The sequence below is a fragment of the Maniola hyperantus genome, chromosome 21 (assembly GCF_902806685.2).
Source record: "Maniola hyperantus chromosome 21, iAphHyp1.2, whole genome shotgun sequence".
Taxonomy (NCBI): domain Eukaryota; kingdom Metazoa; phylum Arthropoda; class Insecta; order Lepidoptera; family Nymphalidae; genus Maniola; species Maniola hyperantus.
Genome location: NC_048556.1, coordinates 1942508 through 1968919, shown reverse-complemented (window position 1 = coordinate 1968919; position 26412 = coordinate 1942508). Strand labels below are relative to the sequence as shown.

The following is a 26412-nucleotide window of genomic DNA, read 5'->3' as shown; positions in this document are numbered from 1 at the left end:
TTACGATAACTATTGAACTACTTTCAATAATGTTACTTATACTGGATGAAACTGTTATATTTTTGTTTATGTAGATAATTAACTTTAATTGTTAACGGTCTCCATAGACTTCATCCGCGTGGATGCATTTTTAAAATCTTCCATGGGAAGAGTTCCCACAGGTCAGAACAGGAGTTCTAACAGGAAGTCGCCAATAGGGCTGATTCTCCTTACTTAAACTAAATTAACACGTCTAAATCTAGTGCTATCCTTTTCCGCAAGCAACATTAGGAAAGGGGTAGCAATAGATTTAGACGTGCGTTTTAGTTTAGTTTAGAGACTGTACAACAGAATTAGCCACACTATCGATCTCCGGTTTTAAATCTTTGAAATGGGTTTGTTTGCCGCATACAAAAACAAGATTTTTACAACATTTACTCATGTGAATTGCAACACAGAACCAAGTTTATCATGGCGGTATGTAAGGCCAACCAACGTATGATGTCATTCAGTCAGGCCATTTAAATGCATTTTCTTTTTACTATACCTAAGCAAAACATCGTAGCGTATGTGGCACAATTTGAAACATCTTTAGATTTCTAAGTCCAAGATTGATGATTCATTGATGAGACATTGATTGAATCTTTTAGTGAACGAGTCAGGCTTTTATTTATTTACTACCTCATGCCCGCGACTTCGTCCGCGTGGACTACACAAATTTTAAACCCCTATTTTACACCCTTAGGTTTGATCTTTAACTGTAAGATTTTAACATGAGCTTAATAAAATATGTCATACTGCTAATTGCAAAAATATTAACTACAAAACTTCTTTATAGACACTTCAAAACTGACAGACTTTCATACAAACTTCAAAACCCTATTTTACCCCTTTAGGGGTTGCATTTTGAAGAATCCTTTCTTAGCGGACGCCTACGTTATAATAGCATGACGAATTGCAGCGTGATCCGTCCAGTATAGTTTGAGCTGTGCGTTGATAGATCAGTCAGTCAGTCACCTTTTCTTTTTATATTTATAGAAGATTTCTATTGATGATTAAGTCATCATCAATTATTGTAATTCGGTTAGTGTAGTGATCGCTTGATAACGATCACCACGAAGTGAACTATAGATAGTAATATACCTACCATCGGCAAAGTAATATACCTACCATCGGCAAAGTAATATACCTACCATCGGCAAAGTACAAACCCTTAGAGTTAGGTTTAAGTTATTGCAAAAAAGTTTCTTATAAAATGTACTTTACTTAATTAAAAATACTTTGTTGCACAAGCTGGTTCTTTTGGAAACAAAAAATGGAATAGGTTAAGTAATCAAAAAAATGATAACCAAGTTACCTATAACAGCTAAGTTATAGTACTTTCTTGAAGCCGCAAAGCTAAAAATAAAGATTATCGCCCGTAAAGAGAGGTCCATTACACATTTTTCGATAATAAGCAATCGTAAATTACAATTAAACACCAGTCATACTCTTCGGCATTGAGATGTCAGAATTACTAGAGAGTGCAATGTCTGGGGTGTTGGAGTCAGAAGGTTCTTGAGTGGAGACCGCGTCTTCGCAAACGACGTATAGACGTTTTAAATTAGGTAATAAGTTGATCGTTCATTGTCAATTAAATATCACCGCTATAACGGTGTAGGAAAACATTGTGAGGAAACCTGCATGACAATGCCTGAGAGTTCTCCATATTATTCTGAAAAAGGTTGTAACTCTACCGAGGCCTACCTAATGAATCTACCCTACCTCATATACTGATCTACCTAAAGAATACGCTTCCTATTTCATATCTTTTAGTGGCACGCGTATCATCTAACAGTAGAAACCTTTTAACATGTTGTGAACGCAATAACCCAAGGACGTTTAGAGTATCAGAAATAGTGAGTTCATCAGACCTAACGGACCTTACGGGGTATGAGCAGAGGAAGTGGGCATTCACGTATTGAATGCTCAAATGACTGTAGGTGTTCGGGCTTTGAAGGTATGTATTCACGCATAGAAACTAACACATTATTTTGGAACGTGCGTTCGTGTATAGGAGTTGTCTGGTCGATCATTCAGTTGTTCGCGTATTGAATACCAAATGTCTACCGTGTTCGGGTATAGAATTTAAACCATTGGGGTTTAAGATGTGGGTTCAGCAATTGAGACGTATTAAAAGAAGTGTAATAATATTAGTACCCATACTCAACGTGTGTAAACCTAAATGTAAGCTCTTCCTCCTACTGTAGGAAGAAGAAGCCCTGTGTAATGGCACCATTCACTCCAGTTCGTGTAAAGGGGTTAGGAGTGAATGATGGTTGAAAGCTCCGCCGCGCCTTCAACGGTGAGCTTCTGCCTTCCCTTGGTATCCTATCACATTAAGAACATAAAATACCAACGAACACGAGCTCCCCCCCCCACTACGCGTCATCATTCAAGGGATAGCGCAATGTATGCAAGCATACTGTTAGGAGAGGTGCGTTCCTCTCATGAGATAGCACGGCGCATGCAAGCATACTTTATAGTGGCGTGTTCCACTGTAAATGGTTTGTGTAGTGTGGTGTGGTGTAGGTATATCGATCTCTTAGAGATCTAAAGGATGAGTGGCTTACTCTACGATACCGCCGAAGCAAGCTATAAACGCAGGCCTAACCTCAATCCTTTGTGTGTGAATGAGTGTAATGATCTTAGAGATCTCAAGGATGAGCGGCTTGCACTACGATACCGCCGAAGCAAGTTATAATCGCAGGCCTGACCTCAATCCATTGTGTGAAGGTATGTTGCATTTTATTATTTTTACTTGTAAGTGATAAAGTACTCACGCTAGAAATCACTCTAGCAAAAGATTCACAAGCACTGGGGCGCTAGGCTCTCCTTTAGGCAGGATGCACAAACACCAGAGCGCTATGGTCGTCTCTCGCATAGGTGTCTTCAAACGCTAATGCTGGGTTTTTGTATTTTACTTGTAAGTGATAAAGTACTCACGCTAGAAATCACTCTCTAGCAAAAGATTCACAAGCACTGGGGCGCTAGGCTCTCCTTTAGGCAGGATGCACAAACACCAGAGTGCTATGGTCCTCTTTCGCTTAAGTGCTCTCGAACGCTAAAGTTGCTTATGTATTATTTATAAATATCCATCAGAAGAATGCAACGCTCCAAGCAATATTAGGGTAACATAGAGATCAACAGACCTATCTGGTGTCTCTAGTCAATTCAATTCAATGTTTAGACACATGCGTAGCCCAATAGGTAAGGAACGTGTCCCTTTACACACATACCCTTGTAATTTAGCACTCAGAGTGCTCGGTCTCAAGTGATAAGTCATCACTTATTTGTGTACGCTAGAAATCACTATAGTAAAGATTCACAAGCACTGGGCGCTAGGCTCTCCTTTAGGTAGGATGCACAAACACCAGAGTGCTATGTTCCTCTCTCGCTAAAGTGCTCTCGAACGCTAAAGTTGCTTTATGTATTATTTATAAATAGCCATCAGAAGAATGCAACGCTCCAAGCAATATTAGGGTAACATAGAGATCAACAGACCTATCTGGTGTCTCTAGTCAATTCAATTCAATGTTCAGACACATGCGTAGCCCAATAGGTAAGGAACGTGTCCCTTTACACACATACCCTTGTAATTTAGCACTCAGAGTGCTCGGTCTCAAGTGATAAGTCATCACTTATTTGTGTACGCTAGAAATCACTATAGTAAAGATTCACAAGCACTGGGCGCTAGGCTCTCCTTTAGGTAGGATGCACAAACACCAGAGTGCTATGTTCCTCTCTCGCTAAAGTGCTCTCGAACGCTAAAGTTGCTTTATGTATTATTTATAAATAGCCATCAGAAGAATGCAACGCTCCAAGCAATATTAGGGTAACATAGAGATCAACAGACCTATCTGGTGTCTCTAGTCAATTCAATTCAATGTTCAGACACATGCGTAGCCCAATAGGTAAGGAACGTGTCCCTTTACACACATACCCTTGTAATTTAGCACTCAGAGTGCTCGGTCTCAAGTGATAAGTCATCACTTATTTGTGTACGCTAGAAATCACTATAGTAAAGATTCACAAGCACTGGGCGCTAGGCTCTCCTTTAGGTAGGATGCACAAACACCAGAGTGCTATGTTCCTCTCTCGCTAAAGTGCTCTCGAACGCTAAAGTTGCTTTATGTATTATGCGTGTATTCACTAACCACCATAAGGCGGTTAAGTATTCCAACGAATGTCAGAGTACAAACAGAACAGCAGTATTACCTGCCCTCTGTGATCGGTAGTTATTAAAGTATGCTAGAATCAGCTCAGCAAAGGATTCACAAAGCGCCAAGTGGCGCCATTAATGGCACTAGGGTTCTCCTTCGCATAATCATCTTCCAACGCACTCCAACGTATACCAGCAAATAGATCGAAAGTAAACACAGAGTACAACTCCGTCTGCCAGCTCAAGCAAGGATTTACCGAGTATCCTAAAGGACGCGCGGTTCACCTCGCCTAAGCAGCCACATTACCAGATCAATCATGAATCGCTTTTAGACTTTAGAAGTATCGCCCCTATAACATAAGAAAAGTATCCTTGTACTTAAAGTGGTCCCATTCTCAAATTTTCTTACTTGAGTATAAATCTTATGTGTCGTCCAGCACATAAGTTTAATTAGATAGATTATATTATCTATTTTTATAACGTCGGTTGAGTTATTACTCAATCCACAATCCGGACGTTATTACGTAACCATTTGCGAGCACACACACCGTTCCGACCGATGGGGTCGAAGCGATGCCGCACGCGCTTTCCAACGAAATATTGATATTTGGATAATATTTATAATTGCACCATCTATTTAAACTGGCTTGTAAGTAATAAGAGCTATGCTCTCAAGTTATAATATTCCAAACTTGGTTTACAATAGAGCCATGCTCCCATGTTTCCACCTACCATAGTGGTGTTCTAATAGACAGCACGTACGATCATGTGCATGCCTGCCCGCTCTTGCGTTCATTTTATAGCACCCTGCTTTGAGACTTTGTATTTACATAAGTGTATAACCTCTGGCTATGCCAGTAAATCCCTGTATTTTACCCCTTTTTTTCCACTTAGTGGTAGCATTCAATGTATGGCGCAGCGGACCCAACACGCGCAACACTGATTCGGCATTAGGACATTGACCGCTTGGTCGTTCCTTTCTTCCAATTATTCTCCTTTAGTGAAACAGCGATAGACATAGTGCAAGGTGTCACCGATAAGCACGTCTACCGTCTTAGACAACCTCACCTCCATATCATTCAACTAGTTGCACCTTAGGGAAAAATAGCGATAGACATAGTGCAAAGTGCCACCGACAAGCACGTCTACCGTCTTAGACAACCTCACCTCCATATCATTCAACTATTTTATAATTCCACAGACCTGTTTAAATGAAGACTATGTCCTCTATAAGAACACTTAATACAAGCACCCATTTCCACAAATATTTCCACCACACGAGCGCTAGACTGCACGCACCTTAGTGCGCGCATGTCCCGCCTCGCCTCTACTCATTATAGTTTCACAGACCTGTTTAATTGAAGACTATGTCTTCCTCCATAAGAGCACTTAATGCAAGCACCCATTTCCACAAATATTTCCACCACACGAGCGCTAGGCTGCACGCACCTTAGTGCGCGCATGTCCCGCCTCGCCTCTACTCATTATAGGTGTCTACCACTATGGTCCTCGTCAGCGTGTTAGAGTCTACGAACGTTAAGTGCTCGCACTTCCATTACACTCACACACAAGAAGCCATATGGTCGACCACCAGTTAATTGCTCAGCCCTCGCGGACCACCCCTTGCAATGATAAGGGAATTTGTTCTTTCACATAAGTGTTCGAACTGTGGCCCAACGCAGTAGAGAAAACTAATGTCAAGTGTTTGATTTTGATTCTAACTCCCGCGACCGTCTGGTCCGCAGGCTCCAACCGACTAGAGACAGTTTTCCTCGATAGACTACATTGACTGGCGGCCGTATGAAAACCTAAATAAAAACCGAATTTCCTCTCCAACTAAGCGTCAGGCTTGTGCTAGGAGTAGGTACGACAATAGTGCAACGGGCGGGGTTTGAACCGTCGACCTTTCGGTTTTCAGTCCACTCCTTTACCGGTTGAGCTATTGAGGCTCAGATCAAAAGTAATCCTATACTTTTCATGGTGTTTGAATTAAAGGCCCGTTGAAAACTTTCCAGTAGTCCAGGCGTCAAAACGTAGCAAATAACACAAACTTACCGGTCACAAAGGAGGCACACTACTATATTTCCAAATCGTTTACGACAATATCCAGAAGCGCAATTTTTTGTACTAAAAATCTCCCGCTTAGTCCTTCGCAAATCTCTCAAGTCGTTTACAAAATGAATCCCTAACTCACTTGACGCACTTAAGTTTGAACTGTTTTCACTGGGAACACTTTCGATCGAGCTGACATCATCGTTCGAAATCGATCGTGAATCGATCGAACAGATTAGGCACGTAACACAGATTAGATAGATCGCCTTCATTTCGACTGTTCTCGGATGGTACTGTGACACAACTGAGGTGAGGACCGCTACGCGAATAATTATACGTTGTGTATGATTCATCGGCGCTTACATTATCCTTTAGTAGAGCCTTTCACACTGCTTTTCCATATACAGTTGAAAAGAGAAACTGACTGACTGACATAATACTAATATCAACGTACTTACAGCTCATCAGTACCCTTATTATAAATGCGAAAGTGTGTTTATTTGTTGGATTGTCCTTCATACACGTCACCGACTAGACTGACTGACTTACATTGATAAAAAAAAAAATTATATACATAATTTTTTTTTTTTTTTTTTTTTTTTTTTTTTTTTTTTTTTTTTTTTTTTTTTTTTTTTTTAAGGTCCCTATGTTGTATGTAGGCTATGTTCGTTACATCCAACCCCCTAAATTTTTATGAAGCATTGCACCTCGCGGCATGCTGAATAAAATTTACCATATGACAATTTACCTTTTCTTCTCAATTTTTAAGCGGGAAAAAAAAAAATCGGTTCGTGTTTTGATAGAACTAAACAAATTACTAACTAAACAATTGGCTTTACATGACAACTACAAAATTCATTGCTACAGTGGACTCCCGGCAATCCGACAAATTACGATTAAGGCGGTCTTAAATATCCATGTAATATCTTTGTCTTTAATTGTCGGTGTTTTGTGTAACCAGTATAAATTTAACACACGCTAGACCGCATCGCTATCTTCTTTAACTTTAATTTAACCTAAGCAATAAGAATCAAAACTACAACGAGTCGAGCACAATTATAGTGATGGTGCGTAAAAGTTATAACTCGTCCAATCTTGCATTAGCGAACATTGTCAAGTCGGTTTACTGGGCGTCCACCGTATTTTATTTTACAATATGAATATACATAGATATCTGTCTAGAAAATCAACTACTGTTACACCCACCCAATAATACAATACACACATAGTTGATTACACAACATTAATTATTAGTTATTACACATTGAATGACTTCTTAAATTGGAATTAACATTATCACTTAGTTCGAATTATAGCATTCATGGATTCCTTCCCTTTGATTACAATACATTTAACATCGAAGTTTCTAACAACCTACTTATTGAGTTACTACTTACAGAAAGTAATTTGAAAATTAAAATTGTTAATCAGTTTTAATCATATCTTCTCCTTTAATTTCAACACATTTTAACAATAGTGTTCCTAACTAAATATACTAAATATACTAATTCAGTCACTACTAACATTAAATAATTAAAAAAAAAATTATTAATTAGTTTTAATTTTTACATTCATGAATTGCTTCCCTTTAACTACAATACATTTAACAATCAATAATAAAAATAATAATTCAGTAATAGAACTTCACTTATCTCAATTATTAAATAGCTAATTTCACATAACTTTGTTGTCTTTACAGCTGAAATGCATAGACTTTACTTCTTATCGATTCAAGAATAATATTTTGATAAATGTATAGCATTGAATTTTCCCCGAATAATTGCCGTGTTTGGATACATCAAAACATATACATTTTTATATGGCACTGCTGCAACTACATACGGACCCTCATACAATAGGTCAAATTTACTTATTTCTTTCTTTTGAGCGCTAGATCGATTACATTTCTTTAGTTTGACTAAATCACCTATTTGATATTCAATCAGATTATGACGTCTATCATATTTTCCGTTCCTTATTTTACTTGTTTCTTTTAACTTCTCTTTAACCCTCTTGCGTATATCCTCTACATTTAGCCTCTCATGTCCTTGATGGATTAAAGCATCAATTGTTAATCTAGTTCTTTCCCCATTCAAAACCTCGTATGGAGTATATCCTATACTATCGTGAATCGTGTTATTATACAACTCTTCAATTTTAGGCAAAAACCCTACCCAAGTTTTATGATTCTTATGACAATATGCTCTAAATAATCTACCTAGTTCTTTATTGACTCTTTCAGTGGTATTTGGTCGAGGATTCCGAATGGTAGTGTATATAGCTTTAATTCCGAGGGTTTTTAGACATTCCTTGTATTTTTTACTGATAAATTGAGAACCATTGTCGGTCATAATAGCTTTTATTTTTATAATATCATTAAACTGTTTTATTTTTGTTAAACAAGTTTGACTCGTAGCCTTCCGTAAAGCAAATAATTTAATAAATTTACTGAATGAATCCTGCACTACAAGTATGTAAGTAAAGCCGAATGCTCCTGCTGGTAGCGGTCCATATAAATCCGCCATTACTATTTCTCCAATGTCATTGGATATTATAGACTGACAAGGTCCAACATATTTTATATTATTACTTCTGGGCCTAAAATCTTGTCCATTGCACGGCTAAAACTTCCTACCGCTGTCTTCAATCCTTGTGGTAATACGTTGTATACATAAGATTTTCCATTAAATGAAAATCCTGTATATTTTTTACTTTCCGAACTGATAGGTATTTGGAAATAAGCATTGTTTAAATCAAGTGTAGTTATAAAATTACAACCATGAAATGAGTTTAACACATCCAATTGCAATGGTGGTTTTTCCGTCTCAGCCACCATGTGTCTGTTTATCTCCCTAGCATCTAATAATACCCTAATTGATCCATCTCGTTTCAATGTAAATGTTAGGGGGCTATTGTAAGGCGTCGACGCCCTGGATATTATTTTCAACTTCTCCAATTCTTCTAACTTTTGTTCCATTTTTTGCCTATACGCATATGGTATAGGATATGATTTCTTCACTATGGGATCTTCATGGTTCATTTTTATAACATGCTCATAACATTTACACTTCCCTAATTCTTCTGTAAAAATAGCTTTAAAAAGCGTTAACATACCCAATAATTTAACCCTATCACCTTCCGTTATTTCAGTTCCGATTTTAATCTGAATCGTAAGATCAGTATCCCCTTGTATGCCAATTACTTCTTTTGTTTGAATGTCCAATGGCCCGTTAATAAATGGTATTACATACTTTTGATTATCTTTTTGAATAATTATGCACATTTTATCCTTCCTCAGATTTAAAACTATCTCATTATTCTTTATCCAATCAAACCCTAATATCACTGAATGAGTCAATCCAGGCACAATTAAATAACCAATATCTAAAGTTAAACTACCTATTTTGGTTGGCACTATAACCATTTGTTGGATTTTTATACTTTTTTGCCCTATAGCCCCTTTCAATTGTATAGTACGTGTAGGCATTAAAGGTAATTTCACAGCACATTGTTTTAATTGCAAATACATTGATTCTGATATACAAGTAATATCGCTACCGGTATCAAGTAAACAGTCAACTTCAAAATCTAATAACTTAATATGTATCTCAGATTTTATCTGATATAATGTCTCTAAAATTTCTTGTTCTTCATAAACATTTAAAATTTCACCGTCTAATACGTAAGTTTCTGCGTGGTGTGTCCGAAATTGTAGTAACTTAATTATTTCTTTACAATTTAATTCATTTAGGTATCCTAAACCAGTTTTGCCTGTTTGACCCTTGTGTTCTATTGGCGTGTACAACCCCCCTCCTTTGCCTATTCTCTGCCGTGGTCGCCATCCATATTTCAGCATAATTTTCAAAGCTTTGTCCCCTGTGTTAGTAGCTGTGTTGGGGACCGTTTCCACAGCCACCTTTTTAGTTTGATTGATGTGTATTACAACCTTGAATTTCATCCAAGTTTTCTCCATAATTTATGTCACCTACTTGTATAGCATTACATTGTTCATCTTGACCGTTATACTGCCGATTTATTGCGTTAAATGGCCTTCGCCAATTCCTGTTACCTTGCCTATTCTGATCTCTCTGTAAGGTCTCTTCCTTATAGGCATATCCATTTCGTGGTTTATCAATTGGCCCTGTATCTTCTTGTTTATTTATATCATCTTGTTTTCTTAGAAATTCTGTTGCTTCAAAAATGGTTTCTCCCTTCGTAATAATCCACATTTGTTGTATTGATTTTGGATATTGCTTCATCATATCAGACACTAATTGTTTTTCGGGTATTTCAAAGGACAACATCTTAACTTGTGAAGTTAATTTTAAAAAATGTCCAAGCATAGTTGGTTGTGTAGATCTATTCCACTTTGCACACACTATTTCTCTCCTTATTTTATTCTGTTCCGTTTCTCCCCAATAAGTTTGCAAAAAATCATATTTAAAATCATCCAAATTCTTCCATCTAGATTTATACAATCTAACCCAGTCCTTTGCCTCGCCTTGTAGGCATTCATAGGCCAATTCTAATTCTTTCCCTTTATTTGGAACCTTCCGAAGATATGCAGTCAAATCTTCTATAAATGTAACAGGGTGACTCTTACCATTATAAAATTTTGGTTTCTCGGTTGCTATATTCATTATATTACATGTTGCATAATCCTCTATCTTAGATGCTGTATTTTCTACAGGCTCTAATTGTACGGAAGTTACATTATCGGTGAGTTGTTGTTCCTGTGCTAAACGATTTTCTAATGTTTTGAATTTCTCTTCGATCATTCGTGTATTTCTGTTTATCAATTTGTATAACATTGAAAATTCTTTATTCCTTACACTAGAAGGCTTTGCTTTTACTAGTCTTCTGCGTTTGGGCGCTACTTCTACATCACCAGCAACATTTCTTCCCGGCATTGGCTGGTTAACATTTATATCATTTTCTGTTACTACATTCTCTGATTGTACTGGTGATTGCGCTTTCCTTTTCCTACCCCTCCTAGTTCTTTGCTCCATTTTTTTTTTTTTCGTACACTTGTTACTAATTTATTTTTATTTTACTTTTATTAACTAAACTCAAGGAAGTCTCTTACGTGTTAACTTATTCAATGTGACGTTTAATTCTGTAAACAAAAAAAATTATTCGGTTGTGTGCTTTACCTAATTTCTCAACCCCCAGATCAGAAGTCATCCAGGCCATAATGAACTCAAGATCTCTTCTGACTCTCTCCACTTCACAAGCAACAATTGTAGGCTTTCGCCCAATTTATCCTACCTATATAATCTTTATACCATCTGTTTAGCCGTAATAACCCAGTTTCGAATCCTGGTCACGGCACCAATTGTAACTCTACCGAGGCCTACCTAATGAATCTACCCTACCTCATATACTGATCTACCTAAAGAATACGCTTCCTATTTCATATCTTTTAGTGGCACGCGTATCATCTAACAGTAGAAACCTTTTAACATGTTGTGAACGCAATAACCCAAGGACGTTTAGAGTATCAGAAATAGTGAGTTCATCAGACCTAACGGACCTTACGGGGTATGAGCAGAGGAAGTGGGCATTCACGTATTGAATGCTCAAATGACTGTAGGTGTTCGGGCTTTGAAGGTATGTATTCACGCATAGAAACTAACACATTATTTTGGAACGTGCGTTCGTGTATAGGAGTTGTCTGGTCGATCATTCAGTTGTTCGCGTATTGAATACCAAATGTCTACCGTGTTCGGGTATAGAATTTAAACCATTGGGGTTTAAGATGTGGGTTCAGCAATTGAGACGTATTAAAAGAAGTGTAATAATATTAGTACCCATACTCAACGTGTGTAAACCTAAATGTAAGCTCTTCCTCCTACTGTAGGAAGAAGAAGCCCTGTGTAATGGCACCATTCACTCCAGTTCGTGTAAAAGGGGTTAGGAGTGAATGATGGTTGAAAGCTCCGCCGCGCCTTCAACGGTGAGCTTCTGCCTTCCCTTGGTATCCTATCACATTAAGAACATAAAATACCAACGAACACGAGCTCCCCCCCCACTACGCGTCATCATTCAAGGGATAGCGCAATGTATGCAAGCATACTGTTAGGAGAGGTGCGTTCCTCTCATGAGATAGCACGGCGCATGCAAGCATACTTTATAGTGGCGTGTTCCACTGTAAATGGTTTGTGTAGTGTGGTGTGGTGTAGGTATATCGATCTCTTAGAGATCTAAAGGATGAGTGGCTTACTCTACGATACCGCCGAAGCAAGCTATAAACGCAGGCCTAACCTCAATCCTTTGTGTGTGAATGAGTGTAATGATCTTAGAGATCTCAAGGATGAGCGGCTTGCACTACGATACCGCCGAAGCAAGTTATAATCGCAGGCCTGACCTCAATCCATTGTGTGAAGGTATGTTGCATTTTATTATTTTTACTTGTAAGTGATAAAGTACTCACGCTAGAAATCACTCTAGCAAAAGATTCACAAGCACTGGGGCGCTAGGCTCTCCTTTAGGCAGGATGCACAAACACCAGAGCGCTATGGTCGTCTCTCGCATAGGTGTCTTCAAACGCTAATGCTGGGTTTTTGTATTTTACTTGTAAGTGATAAAGTACTCACGCTAGAAATCACTCTCTAGCAAAAGATTCACAAGCACTGGGGCGCTAGGCTCTCCTTTAGGCAGGATGCACAAACACCAGAGTGCTATGGTCCTCTTTCGCTTAAGTGCTCTCGAACGCTAAAGTTGCTTATGTATTATTTATAAATATCCATCAGAAGAATGCAACGCTCCAAGCAATATTAGGGTAACATAGAGATCAACAGACCTATCTGGTGTCTCTAGTCAATTCAATTCAATGTTTAGACACATGCGTAGCCCAATAGGTAAGGAACGTGTCCCTTTACACACATACCCTTGTAATTTAGCACTCAGAGTGCTCGGTCTCAAGTGATAAGTCATCACTTATTTGTGTACGCTAGAAATCACTATAGTAAAGATTCACAAGCACTGGGCGCTAGGCTCTCCTTTAGGTAGGATGCACAAACACCAGAGTGCTATGTTCCTCTCTCGCTAAAGTGCTCTCGAACGCTAAAGTTGCTTTATGTATTATTTATAAATAGCCATCAGAAGAATGCAACGCTCCAAGCAATATTAGGGTAACATAGAGATCAACAGACCTATCTGGTGTCTCTAGTCAATTCAATTCAATGTTCAGACACATGCGTAGCCCAATAGGTAAGGAACGTGTCCCTTTACACACATACCCTTGTAATTTAGCACTCAGAGTGCTCGGTCTCAAGTGATAAGTCATCACTTATTTGTGTACGCTAGAAATCACTATAGTAAAGATTCACAAGCACTGGGCGCTAGGCTCTCCTTTAGGTAGGATGCACAAACACCAGAGTGCTATGTTCCTCTCTCGCTAAAGTGCTCTCGAACGCTAAAGTTGCTTTATGTATTATTTATAAATAGCCATCAGAAGAATGCAACGCTCCAAGCAATATTAGGGTAACATAGAGATCAACAGACCTATCTGGTGTCTCTAGTCAATTCAATTCAATGTTCAGACACATGCGTAGCCCAATAGGTAAGGAACGTGTCCCTTTACACACATACCCTTGTAATTTAGCACTCAGAGTGCTCGGTCTCAAGTGATAAGTCATCACTTATTTGTGTACGCTAGAAATCACTATAGTAAAGATTCACAAGCACTGGGCGCTAGGCTCTCCTTTAGGTAGGATGCACAAACACCAGAGTGCTATGTTCCTCTCTCGCTAAAGTGCTCTCGAACGCTAAAGTTGCTTTATGTATTATGCGTGTATTCACTAACCACCATAAGGCGGTTAAGTATTCCAACGAATGTCAGAGTACAAACAGAACAGCAGTATTACCTGCCCTCTGTGATCGGTAGTTATTAAAGTATGCTAGAATCAGCTCAGCAAAGGATTCACAAAGCGCCAAGTGGCGCCATTAATGGCACTAGGGTTCTCCTTCGCATAATCATCTTCCAACGCACTCCAACGTATACCAGCAAATAGATCGAAAGTAAACACAGAGTACAACTCCGTCTGCCAGCTCAAGCAAGGATTTACCGAGTATCCTAAAGGACGCGCGGTTCACCTCGCCTAAGCAGCCACATTACCAGATCAATCATGAATCGCTTTTAGACTTTAGAAGTATCGCCCCTATAACATAAGAAAAGTATCCTTGTACTTAAAGTGGTCCCATTCTCAAATTTTCTTACTTGAGTATAAATCTTATGTGTCGTCCAGCACATAAGTTTAATTAGATAGATTATATTATCTATTTTTATAACGTCGGTTGAGTTATTACTCAATCCACAATCCGGACGTTATTACGTAACCATTTGCGAGCACACACACCGTTCCGACCGATGGGGTCGAAGCGATGCCGCACGCGCTTTCCAACGAAATATTGATATTTGGATAATATTTATAATTGCACCATCTATTTAAACTGGCTTGTAAGTAATAAGAGCTATGCTCTCAAGTTATAATATTCCAAACTTGGTTTACAATAGAGCCATGCTCCCATGTTTCCACCTACCATAGTGGTGTTCTAATAGACAGCACGTACGATCATGTGCATGCCTGCCCGCTCTTGCGTTCATTTTATAGCACCCTGCTTTGAGACTTTGTATTTACATAAGTGTATAACCTCTGGCTATGCCAGTAAATCCCTGTATTTTACCCCTTTTTTCCACTTAGTGGTAGCATTCAATGTATGGCGCAGCGGACCCAACACGCGCAACACTGATTCGGCATTAGGACATTGACCGCTTGGTCGTTCCTTTCTTCCAATTATTCTCCTTTAGTGAAACAGCGATAGACATAGTGCAAGGTGTCACCGATAAGCACGTCTACCGTCTTAGACAACCTCACCTCCATATCATTCAACTAGTTGCACCTTAGGGAAAAATAGCGATAGACATAGTGCAAAGTGCCACCGACAAGCACGTCTACCGTCTTAGACAACCTCACCTCCATATCATTCAACTATTTTATAATTCCACAGACCTGTTTAAATGAAGACTATGTCCTCTATAAGAACACTTAATACAAGCACCCATTTCCACAAATATTTCCACCACACGAGCGCTAGACTGCACGCACCTTAGTGCGCGCATGTCCCGCCTCGCCTCTACTCATTATAGTTTCACAGACCTGTTTAATTGAAGACTATGTCTTCCTCCATAAGAGCACTTAATGCAAGCACCCATTTCCACAAATATTTCCACCACACGAGCGCTAGGCTGCACGCACCTTAGTGCGCGCATGTCCCGCCTCGCCTCTACTCATTATAGGTGTCTACCACTATGGTCCTCGTCAGCGTGTTAGAGTCTACGAACGTTAAGTGCTCGCACTTCCATTACACTCACACACAAGAAGCCATATGGTCGACCACCAGTTAATTGCTCAGCCCTCGCGGACCACCCCTTGCAATGATAAGGGAATTTGTTCTTTCACATAAGTGTTCGAACTGTGGCCCAACGCAGTAGAGAAAACTAATGTCAAGTGTTTGATTTTGATTCTAACTCCCGCGACCGTCTGGTCCGCAGGCTCCAACCGACTAGAGACAGTTTTCCTCGATAGACTACATTGACTGGCGGCCGTATGAAAACCTAAATAAAAACCGAATTTCCTCTCCAACTAAGCGTCAGGCTTGTGCTAGGAGTAGGTACGACAATAGTGCAACGGGCGGGGTTTGAACCGTCGACCTTTCGGTTTTCAGTCCACTCCTTTACCGGTTGAGCTATTGAGGCTCAGATCAAAAGTAATCCTATACTTTTCATGGTGTTTGAATTAAAGGCCCGTTGAAAACTTTCCAGTAGTCCAGGCGTCAAAACGTAGCAAATAACACAAACTTACCGGTCACAAAGGAGGCACACTACTATATTTCCAAATCGTTTACGACAATATCCAGAAGCGCAATTTTTTGTACTAAAAATCTCCCGCTTAGTCCTTCGCAAATCTCTCAAGTCGTTTACAAAATGAATCCCTAACTCACTTGACGCACTTAAGTTTGAACTGTTTTCACTGGGAACACTTTCGATCGAGCTGACATCATCGTTCGAAATCGATCGTGAATCGATCGAACAGATTAGGCACGTAACACAGATTAGATAGATCGCCTTCATTTCGACTGTTCTCGGATGGTACTGTGACACAACTGAGGTGAGGACCGCTACGCGAATAATTATACGTTGTGTATGATTCATCGGCGCTTACATTATCCTTTAGTAGAGCCTTTCACACTGCTTTTCCATATACAGTTGAAAAGAGAAACTGACTGACTGACATAATACTAATATCAACGTACTTACAGCTCATCAGTACCCTTATTATAAATGCGAAAGTGTGTTTATTTGTTGGATTGTCCTTCATACACGTCACCGACTAGACTGACTGACTTACATTGATAAAAAAAAAATTATATACATAATTTTTTTTTTTTTTTTTTTTTTTTTTTTTTTTTTTTTTTTTTTTTTTTTTTTTTTTTTTTTTTTTTTTTTTAAGGTCCCTATGTTGTATGTAGGCTATGTTCGTTACAAGGTGTGTGAACCTTTAGCCAGCCTGGTAAAAAATGGCCAAACCCTTCATATTTTGAGAAGAGCACGGGTCTCTTAGTAGCGAGCCATAATGGGTTAACTAGTGGTTAATCATGATGATGATGACTTAAAAATCAAGTTTGACACATTTCATATTTTATTCATTTGCGTTTGCGTTCATATGCAATACGATAGATGTCTAAATCTAATATTGATATGATGCCCTATTAGAGCATTGCAAGTGTTGCATTAATTATTATTATAATTAAAATTGATTATTTTTCCGACCCAAATGTCGACCAATAGAATTGCACCATTCGACGTCACGTGGTCACAACCTACATGGTATTATACTGATAATTTTTTGAAAATTTTCTCTGGTCGTTGCTATAGTCAAATTAACCACACGTCAAACTGACAGGTTGAATTCAATTGTGAAAATTGGAGATTTTGGCCGACATTTGGGACGGAAAAATAATCCCCCGAATACCACACGAGCTTCAAAATTATCTGGCATTTCCCTCAAGGTTCCCTGCAAACAAATAAAGTCGTCAAGTTTTTCAGGAAAAATCACTCGCGCTTCGCGCTCGTGATTTTTTAACCTGAAAAACTTGACTCCTTCATTTGTTTGCAACGAACCTATCGTGAAATACCCGATAATTTTGAAGCTCTTGTGGTATTATAAGTGAACATTATTACATTTAAATTAATTAAATTCTCATAAGTAGGTAGGTATCAACTAGGTTAGAGATATGCGTTCAATATAAAAGTACTTATGATGAATTTTGCTATTCCATTAATAAATATGACATCTCTACGTCCACCGATGAATGCAAGGTGAGTTGTATGAGGAAGTGATTATAAAAAATTAAGGCATTATCAGACTGCTGGCCGGCCGGTAAATTAGTGCTAAATATTGCAAACTTGCGAATTGATACCGTCTATTTTAATATGCAGTTTGGTTATTTGTAATGACGACAAAAAAGTACCTTTTAATTTTTTAAGAAAATAGCCTTGTTCAAATGCGGCCGAGTTGGTTTTTTTTTTTGTTATTTTGATCCATATCAAATATTATTAGGTAGGTACGAGTTTTAATTCAGCTGTCTTTCTGTTTCACGGACCATCCGTTTTATCTGATTTTGACGTTGGATACAAAGATCGCTTGAACACGGAGACGGACATAATAATTATTAAGCAACTATTCATCTCAGAAAGTCAAAGAGTTCCCACGGGATTATTTAGTTTCATTTGAGATAAAAAGTATGCAAGCTATATTTGTACCAAATTTCGTCAAAATTGGTAAGCGAATGGGCCGCGGCCGGGACAACCTAGCAGACAGACAGAAAGAGAGATAAACAGACGGACAGAACACACTTTTGCATTTGTAATATAAGTAAGGATATCAGTACAAATAGCGTTTATGGCCCGTGGTAGGTAGGTACTACCAATCCCACTACCAGTAGTAATACGGGCAATAATTTGATTACCTTTGCTACTACTGCAGTAGTAAGTAGTAACACAGGAAATTAACTGTTACTACTTTGAATCGCAAATAGAAAGAAAACCGGCCAAGTGCGAGTCAGGCTCGCGCACTGAGGGTTCCGTACAGTCGTATTATTTTGACATTTTGCACGATAATTCAAAAACTGTGATGCTTAAAAATAAATAAAAATCTGTTTTAGAATGCACAGGTAAAGCCCTTTCATATGATACCCCACTTGATATAGTTATCTTACTGAAACTTGAAAATACTAATTATTAGTTCATGACCACAATTTTTTTTTGTGTGATTTAACCCTAAATTCACGGTTTTCAGATTTTTCCCCGAATGTCTGCTATAAGACCTACCTAACTGCCAAATTTTATGATTCTAGGTCAACGGGATGTAAGTACCCTGTAGGTTTCTTGACAGACCGGCAGACAGACAGACAACAAAGTGACCCTATAAGGGTTCCGTTTTTCCTTTTGAGCTACGGAACCCTAAAAAGTTAATCTTAAACGTACAACATTTAATGAACTAACAAAAGCAAATATGAACAGCAATGTTGTACTTTTTTACAAACGGTACCTAATCAGTAAAATAGTTTAGCCGAAGTCCGGCCGATATATCTCGCACCCTATGACCGTTTCATGCAATGTGTACCTATTTATACACTCAATTTTTTTTTCCTATCTGTAGTAGATAACCTATACAACTATTTCCATTTACAACTTTATATATTTTCATTCCGTTGCTAGTTAGCCCTTGACTGCAATCTCACCTGATGGTAAGTGATGGTCTAAGACTCGGCTCTGTAAAGAAATATGGAAAACACAAGAATTTTTTTTATTAGTTATCAGACTGTATAATTTTATCATGACCTATAATTAGTCACAACAGACAGACGATACCTAGTTCAATCGTAAACTAAAGAAATACAAAATTACTTCTTCAGTCTACTTATTCCTATCGATAAGAACTAATATAGTAAAAGGCGTAATAAACTAAGGTCCTCATTAGTTATATCCCATGTTAATTGGTACGCGGGACTTACGACCTGCGATAATGATAATTTTATTGGCTTCTACTAGTTACTGAGGTATCTATACTAGTTAGTTGGCTGTAAGGTACTTAGGTATAAGAAATGCCCACAACCATGTTTGCTTAAGATTTTTAGGGTTCCATACCTCAAAAGAAAACAGGAACCCTTATAGGATCTCTTTGTTGTCTGTCTGTCCGTCTGACTTTGGCCTTCCCGAGAATTCACCACACGCACGGTTCCCGCCTTCTTTATCCACCCACTTCCCCCTTTAGGTGCCCCCCCCCCCCCTTTAGGAGTAGGGGGATACCCCTTTTAGGTCTGGAGGTTCAAGGTTCCACGCCGCACTTGCCACGTACGGTGTCTGCAATATAGAACATATTATGATATCTGCTTCAGTGGTCATCGGTACTGTCATGGCCTGCCCACTAGATTCAGGGCGTAGTAGCTAAATGATATTGGCACCGATTCTAAGCACAACCTAATTTTAGAGTATTCGCACCCTCTTCTTACTATTGTAATATGAAAAGGACAGAAGCAGTTTGACATTTCTAAATTTAATTTTTAGATGGTAAAACTCGTGATTTTAGCGCGCACTCGCGAACCTACTGTTTAAATTTGTATTGTGCACTAAAATTTAGAGTCTTTTAATGTGAAAGTCATGTTCCGTTCCTTTTTTAGCATTAGTAAAAAGAAAAGGATGCAGATACTCTAAATTTAGTTTAGATAGAGACTAGAGAATCGGGGCCAATTGTGCTTGCAAATCTCAAGAATTTATTTATACAGGGTTACAGGAAAATAGGACACGATCCCGTTGAGGGGTTATAGTACAGGACATTAGCTATCAAACGACCCCTAAAGTGCTTATGCGAAAGTGTATCGTTTCCAAGTTATTAGTTTTTTTTATTTTTTCTAGATAAAGGGGTGTTTGTCCCTTTAAAAATTAATAAAAAAAAGTAAGGCCCCGATTCTCTAGTCTCTCTCTAAACTAACTTTAGAGTATCTGCATCCTTTTCTTTTTATTAATGCTAAAAAAGGAACGGAACATGACTTTCACATTTAAAGACTCTAAATTTTAGTGCACAATACAAATTTAAACAGTAGGTTCGCGAGTGCGTGCTAAAATCACGGGTTTTACCATCTAAAAATTAAATTTAAAACTGTCAAACTGTGTCTGTCCTTTTCATATTACATTAGTAAGAAGAGCATGCGAATACTATTAAAATTAGTATACGTTGTAATTAATGATATAAATTGAAACGAATAACGTATTGAGGCGGAACGGTTACACTTTTATTTGAGCAGTAACTGTTCGAGACTACTACGCATTTTTAATTATTATAAAAACCGTACCATCTCATTAGTACTTATAGATTTATTATCTTTACTTAAAGGCTCAATACATGATAAATACCAATATTATAAATGCAAAATGTGTCTGTCTGTAACCTTTTCACAGCCGTTGAAACTTAAACCGATCTTGAAGTTTGGGATAGAGGTAGTTTGCATTCTTGAGACGGATATGGATACTTTGCATCACGATAACGATGTGTCATATCTAAATAGGTATAATAAAAATAAAAATAAAAATAAAATAAAAATAAAAGGAAAAAGTGACTGACTGACTGTCTATAAACGTACAGCTCAAACTACTGGACGGGTCGGGCTTAGATTAGGCATGCAGATAGCTATTATGACGTAGGCATCCGCTAAGAAAGGATTTTAGAAAATTCAACCCCAAGGGGGTGAAATAGGGGTTTGAAATTTGTGTAGTCCACGCGGACGAAGGCATTCCGAACCAGTGGTAGATGCATCCGACTATTCGTAAGTACTTGTAAAAGTTTATGCGAATAAAAAAGATTTTTATTTTCATTTTTATTTTGAAGTCGCGAGCATAAGCTATTAATTATATGGAACCCTAAAAGACCGAGACCCGACTCGCACTTGACCATTTTTTTAGGTGCAAAATAACTTCCGCTAATTATGAGAGTAACCGGAATCGATATTAGAAGATAAATTCGCGTCCAAAGGTGCAAAACGTTCGCATACAAGCTTGCTTCGCGGAATGGCGCGATTACGATCCGTATCACGCAACTGCTGTTATTAGGTACGTCTTATTAAACGCGCAAGTTACATACAGCATTATACTTCTAATTTGATAGTATTATGCGAGAGCGAGATAGGTACCTATTTGATTTTTTTTAGGGTTCCGTACCTCAAAAGAAAAAACGGAACCCTTATTGGATCACTTTGTTGTCTGTCTGTCTGTCTGTCTGTCTGTCCGTCTGTCTGTCAAGAAACCTACAGGGTACTTCCCGTTGAACTAGAATCATGAAATTTGGCAGGTAGGTAGATCTTATAGCTGACATTTGGGAAAAAATCTGAAAACCGTGAATTTAGGGTTAGATCACACAAAAAAAATTAAATTGTGGTCATGAACTAATAATTAGTATTTTCAACTTTCGACGTGAGTGACTATATCAAGTGGGGTATCATATGAAAGGTCTTCACCTGTACATTCTAAAACAGATTTTGATTTATTTTTATGCATCATAGTTTTTGAATTATCGTGCAAAATGTCGAAAAAAAACGACTGTAGTACGGAACCCTCATTGCGCGAGCCTGACTCGCACTTGGCCGGTTTTTTATCTACAGACTAGCGCTAGGCTGCAATAAGACCTGGTGGCAAGTGATGATGCAGTCTAAGATGGAGCGCGTTTGCCTAGAAGATGCCTATTCATACTAAAATTTTTAAAAATCCTAATGATGATGATGATTTATAAAAGCGTGTTTTTATTTTTTTTTAACTAAGTACCTATAATTTTGAGCAAAATATCAATTCTGAGACTAGATAAATAGTGAAGTGAAAACATTATCGATATTTTTTCATCGACCATAATTTTAAAGATTATTCTGATTATTAGCATAAATAGGGTATTGGTGTAGGTCTACAGGTGTAAAATATATGGCATAAGAGCAAGCTGGTCTAAGCCATCCATTGAAACCAAATTAGTACGTCACCTGTGACAAATCGCTAACTAATACTCGTACCCAAGCATCGTATTAAAGCGAAACTCATTTCCTATTTACATTTTTAACAATTTTTATATTCATGCGCCAGGTGCTGAGGCCAACAGAATTCAAGTACCGCAAGGAGGTAGAATAAAATGCCTGTGTAATAATGTACAATGGACTGCGCGAATGCACGACATCTCCGACACAGTAGACAGTAGTGTGTGTATGGCCTTATAAACACAGAATACTGGATATTACCTACCTTACTTATCGGTAGGTAAAGAAGACTCATTCTGCAAAGACCTTAAAATAAATCACCAGTATGAGTGACATGGACTACACAAATTTCAAACCTCTGTTTTACGCCTTCAGGGCTTGATTTTTCAAAAATCCTTTCTCAGCGGATGTCTACGTCGTAAATTCGTCATAGTCTCATACTCTGCATCTGAATGCCAAATTTCAGCCCGATCCGTCCAGAAGTTTGAGCTGAGCGTTGATAGATCAATCAGTCAGTCAGTCAGCTTTTTCTTTTATATATCAGTACCCGTATTATAAATGCGAAAGTGTGTTTGTTTTGATGGTTTTTTGGTTTGTCCTTCAATCACGTCGCAGCGGCGCAACGAATTGACGTGATTTTTTGCATGGGTATAAATAAATACTTGGAGAATGACATAGGCTACTTTTATCCCCGAAAATCAAAGAGTTCCCACAGGATTATTAAACAACCTAATTCCACGCGGACGAATTCGCGGGCATCAGCTAGTATATAGATAATAAAATAAAGTAATAAGCACTTTATATTACCTATGTTACTTAATGTCGCACTACAAAAAAAATGAAAAAAATAAAAAAAAATAGTTTTACGGTTTTCGCCGACCATGCTATACTTACGTCTATCATTTTACGCATTTTACAGATAAAACCAAGAAAAAAAGATGGCACGTAGGTTGTAGAGCCAGAAGCGCGCGCATTTCGCATTGAAGTGTCCAAATGACGCGCATCTGCGCCGGCGCGTGCGACGACGCGCGTTCTGAATTCAAAACAGCTTTAGCCGGATGCGTAAGGACTAGAGCACACACCATACTTTTAGCATTTTTACAATGAACCAAAAGCTTAATTTGCTATAATCCGCTGAAACATGTCGAATCTGTATGGTGCAACATGCAGCATGCGACATGCACCACCCGCCCTCCCACTGTTAAACATGCAGGAAATAGCAGCAGTGGGAGGATGGGCGGTGCAAGTGGCTTTCGGCATGTTGCACCATACAGATTCGAGCTGTTTCAGCGAATTATAGTAAATTAAGCTTTTGGTTCATTATATATCATAGATTTCCGCAAAGTGACGCCTGCTTCTATATCAACTTTTAGCATTGGCAGAGTGAACTAGAGTGAGGGCACTCTCGGTTTGATCTTGAATCGACGATATGTCAAATGTTGACATATCGTCAACTCTCAAAGTTTGACTCAAAGAAAATTAAAATTATTTTAGGGCTACCTGCGTCAAATGTAGTTACATTAATTGTCACTGCCAGTGACGTCGAAGCCTCGACGTTTTGTTAGACGTTCCCTAACTGTCGTGAACTGTTGCATGGGCAATTAACGATTGATAGATTTTCCGAAAATGTCGATATAAACGTTAGATTTTGACATCTAGGTTTACTAACTTAATCGACACAAACACAGGTATAATGAAAGGAGTTTCTGCTAAATAAACCCATATCCATACTTAATATTATAAATGCGAAAGTGTTTCTGTCTGTCTGTCTGCTAGCCTTTCACTGCCCATCCGTGCAACAGATTTTGACGAAATTTGGTACAGATATAGCTTGCATCCCGTGGAAGGACATAGGCTCCTTTTAATCTCGGAAATCAAAGAGTTTTTATTAACCTAAATCCACGCAGACGAAGTCGCGGGCATCATCTAGTAAGTAATATTTTACTCATAATAATGCAGTTTAGAAGAATTCTAAATTTCTTACCGCATCTTTTAGTACTTAAATCTGATGATAGAATCTTGACCTTATATTAGCCATAAAAGCAATAATTTGTCCTGTTTGAATTAAATACTTTCTGAATTTTGGATTTTTTGGATAATGGGACGATATAAAATTAATGTCCTATATTTTATCGCTTCTATATTTTATGTAGTGTAGATATTTTGACAACCCTCAGGCTGAACTTGTCCCTACAAGAGCCCTACGAGTATGCCAAGCCGTGGTCTATCGGTTGATATTGATGACGATGATTGGATACCCTTCCTACCGAGAAGAAGATTTTGTAGTGACGATGTAGCGATTTTTTGTCGTACAACATGTCGACAGTTTACTTTTTCTCTGATCTCCTTTATTATTATTTTTCTCGTTTATTTTTTTTAATTACTTTGATGGATCACGGCGAGTATGCATACGGACATTTATAGGAAATATTTTTTTATTGATGTTAGGTGGTAAATAAAGGCAATAACATCCGCATTGTACAATTAAGGTAAGAAATAACAGCCCTATAAATATCATGCAATATAATTTTAAATTAATTTTCGTTCTTAAATAAGATAAAATTCAATATTTTTTTGTATTTACGGCTACAAACTGTTTTCTTGAAACTGTTATTGTTTTAATAAATTACGCAAAATGAACGTAAAACAATGTTTTGTGGTCTACTCGTAAAATAATAGTAGAGATCTCTCTAAGAGACCTCGGTAGGTACCTACTTAACTTTATTTTTATCTAGTAAAGATGTCATAAAGAGATAAGTAAGTGCTTCCCTGTCCACTCTATTGCTAATTTTTGGAACAAGCCCAGCCAAGAAGAAAAAATGAATAAAAAAGTTCGTTTTTGACATTTTCGAGAAGAATCGAATCGAGAGAAATCGAATTCGAAAAGAAAGAAAAAAGAAGAGTTTAAAAGCAGAGATGTGCTTAATGTAACGAAAAATATCGATTCTTATTTACTTATTGTCAAGTCACTTAATATGGGTTAAAAAAATCCATACTAATATTATAATTAATGCAAAATACTTAGTGTGTCTGTCTGTCTGTCGGTCTGCTAGCCTTTCACAGCCCATCCGTACAACCGATTTTGGTGAAATTTGGTACAGATATAGCTTGAGTCCCAGAAATGTACATAGCCAACTTTTTATCCCAGAAAACCAAAGAGTTCCCACGGGATTCTTAAAAACTTAAATTTACGCGGATGGAGTCGCGGGCATCATCTAGTATCTAATAAATAAATTAAAATAACCTATCAATAATATTTAAAAGAACCGTTACGATAACTAATGTTCCTGCCTACACACTATATAGAATATGTGTCAATAAGTAGGTAATTTAACCGTAAAATAAAATATATAAATTTTCCACCTTGCGTGACGAAAGTTTTACGCTACACATATTTTAATCATCCTCTTTAATAAAGCATAGTTTTTGAAATGTTAATTATAATACACCTAAATGTCATGTCTTTTTCTTAAAGGATTATTAGTTTATTAATACTGGCAATAATTTTCCGCCTTCAATTTGATATCTGTATTTAAAAATAAGTCTATTTTTAATTATTGTAGTCATGTGGTAGGTATACAATAATAATTAATTCTACCATCTGTTATGGTGCAACAGTAAATATTCTAGCGTCACAAACTGATAAAGTAATAATCAAAAAAGGTTATAGTTATTTAAAGAGTAAAGTTCTACTTACTTAGGTATTTACAGGTAGGTACCTACTTCAAAATATTTATTTTTATCTACCTATCTTATCTATATTTTTAACATGGATAACTTGATATTTTGAACTTCACTTCACAATGATTAGGTACTTATACAATTTTAATTTATTTTTCGAGTGTAAAAATATTATATTTCTTTTTGATATAGGCAGATAGCTTGACACGTGAACTTTAGTTCACAGTAATTATAAAATATTTTCCGATTATAAAATAATATTACACATCTAAAAATACCACATCCTCATTTACATCTTTTCAACTTATAATTAAACAACTCAGGCACTAGTATTAATCAATCAATAGTTTTATTTTTATTTATATAGAAATCTTTATAATATACAAAACGCACACACATAATACAAAAAAATATTTATATAT

The 26412-nt window shown here is 37.6% G+C and overlaps 1 protein-coding gene across 1 annotated transcript; it reads right to left on the bottom strand.

Moving 5' to 3' along the window:
• Window positions 1-7041: 7041 nt before the first annotated feature.
• LOC138403809 (uncharacterized) lies at window positions 7042-15064 on the bottom strand. The gene has a single exon (XM_069505709.1). The coding sequence runs from the start codon at window positions 11239-11241 to the stop codon at window positions 10153-10155; it is 1089 nt and encodes a 362-aa protein (XP_069361810.1). The 5' UTR covers window positions 11242-15064; the 3' UTR covers window positions 7042-10152.
• Between the last annotated feature and the right edge of the window lie 11348 nt (window positions 15065-26412).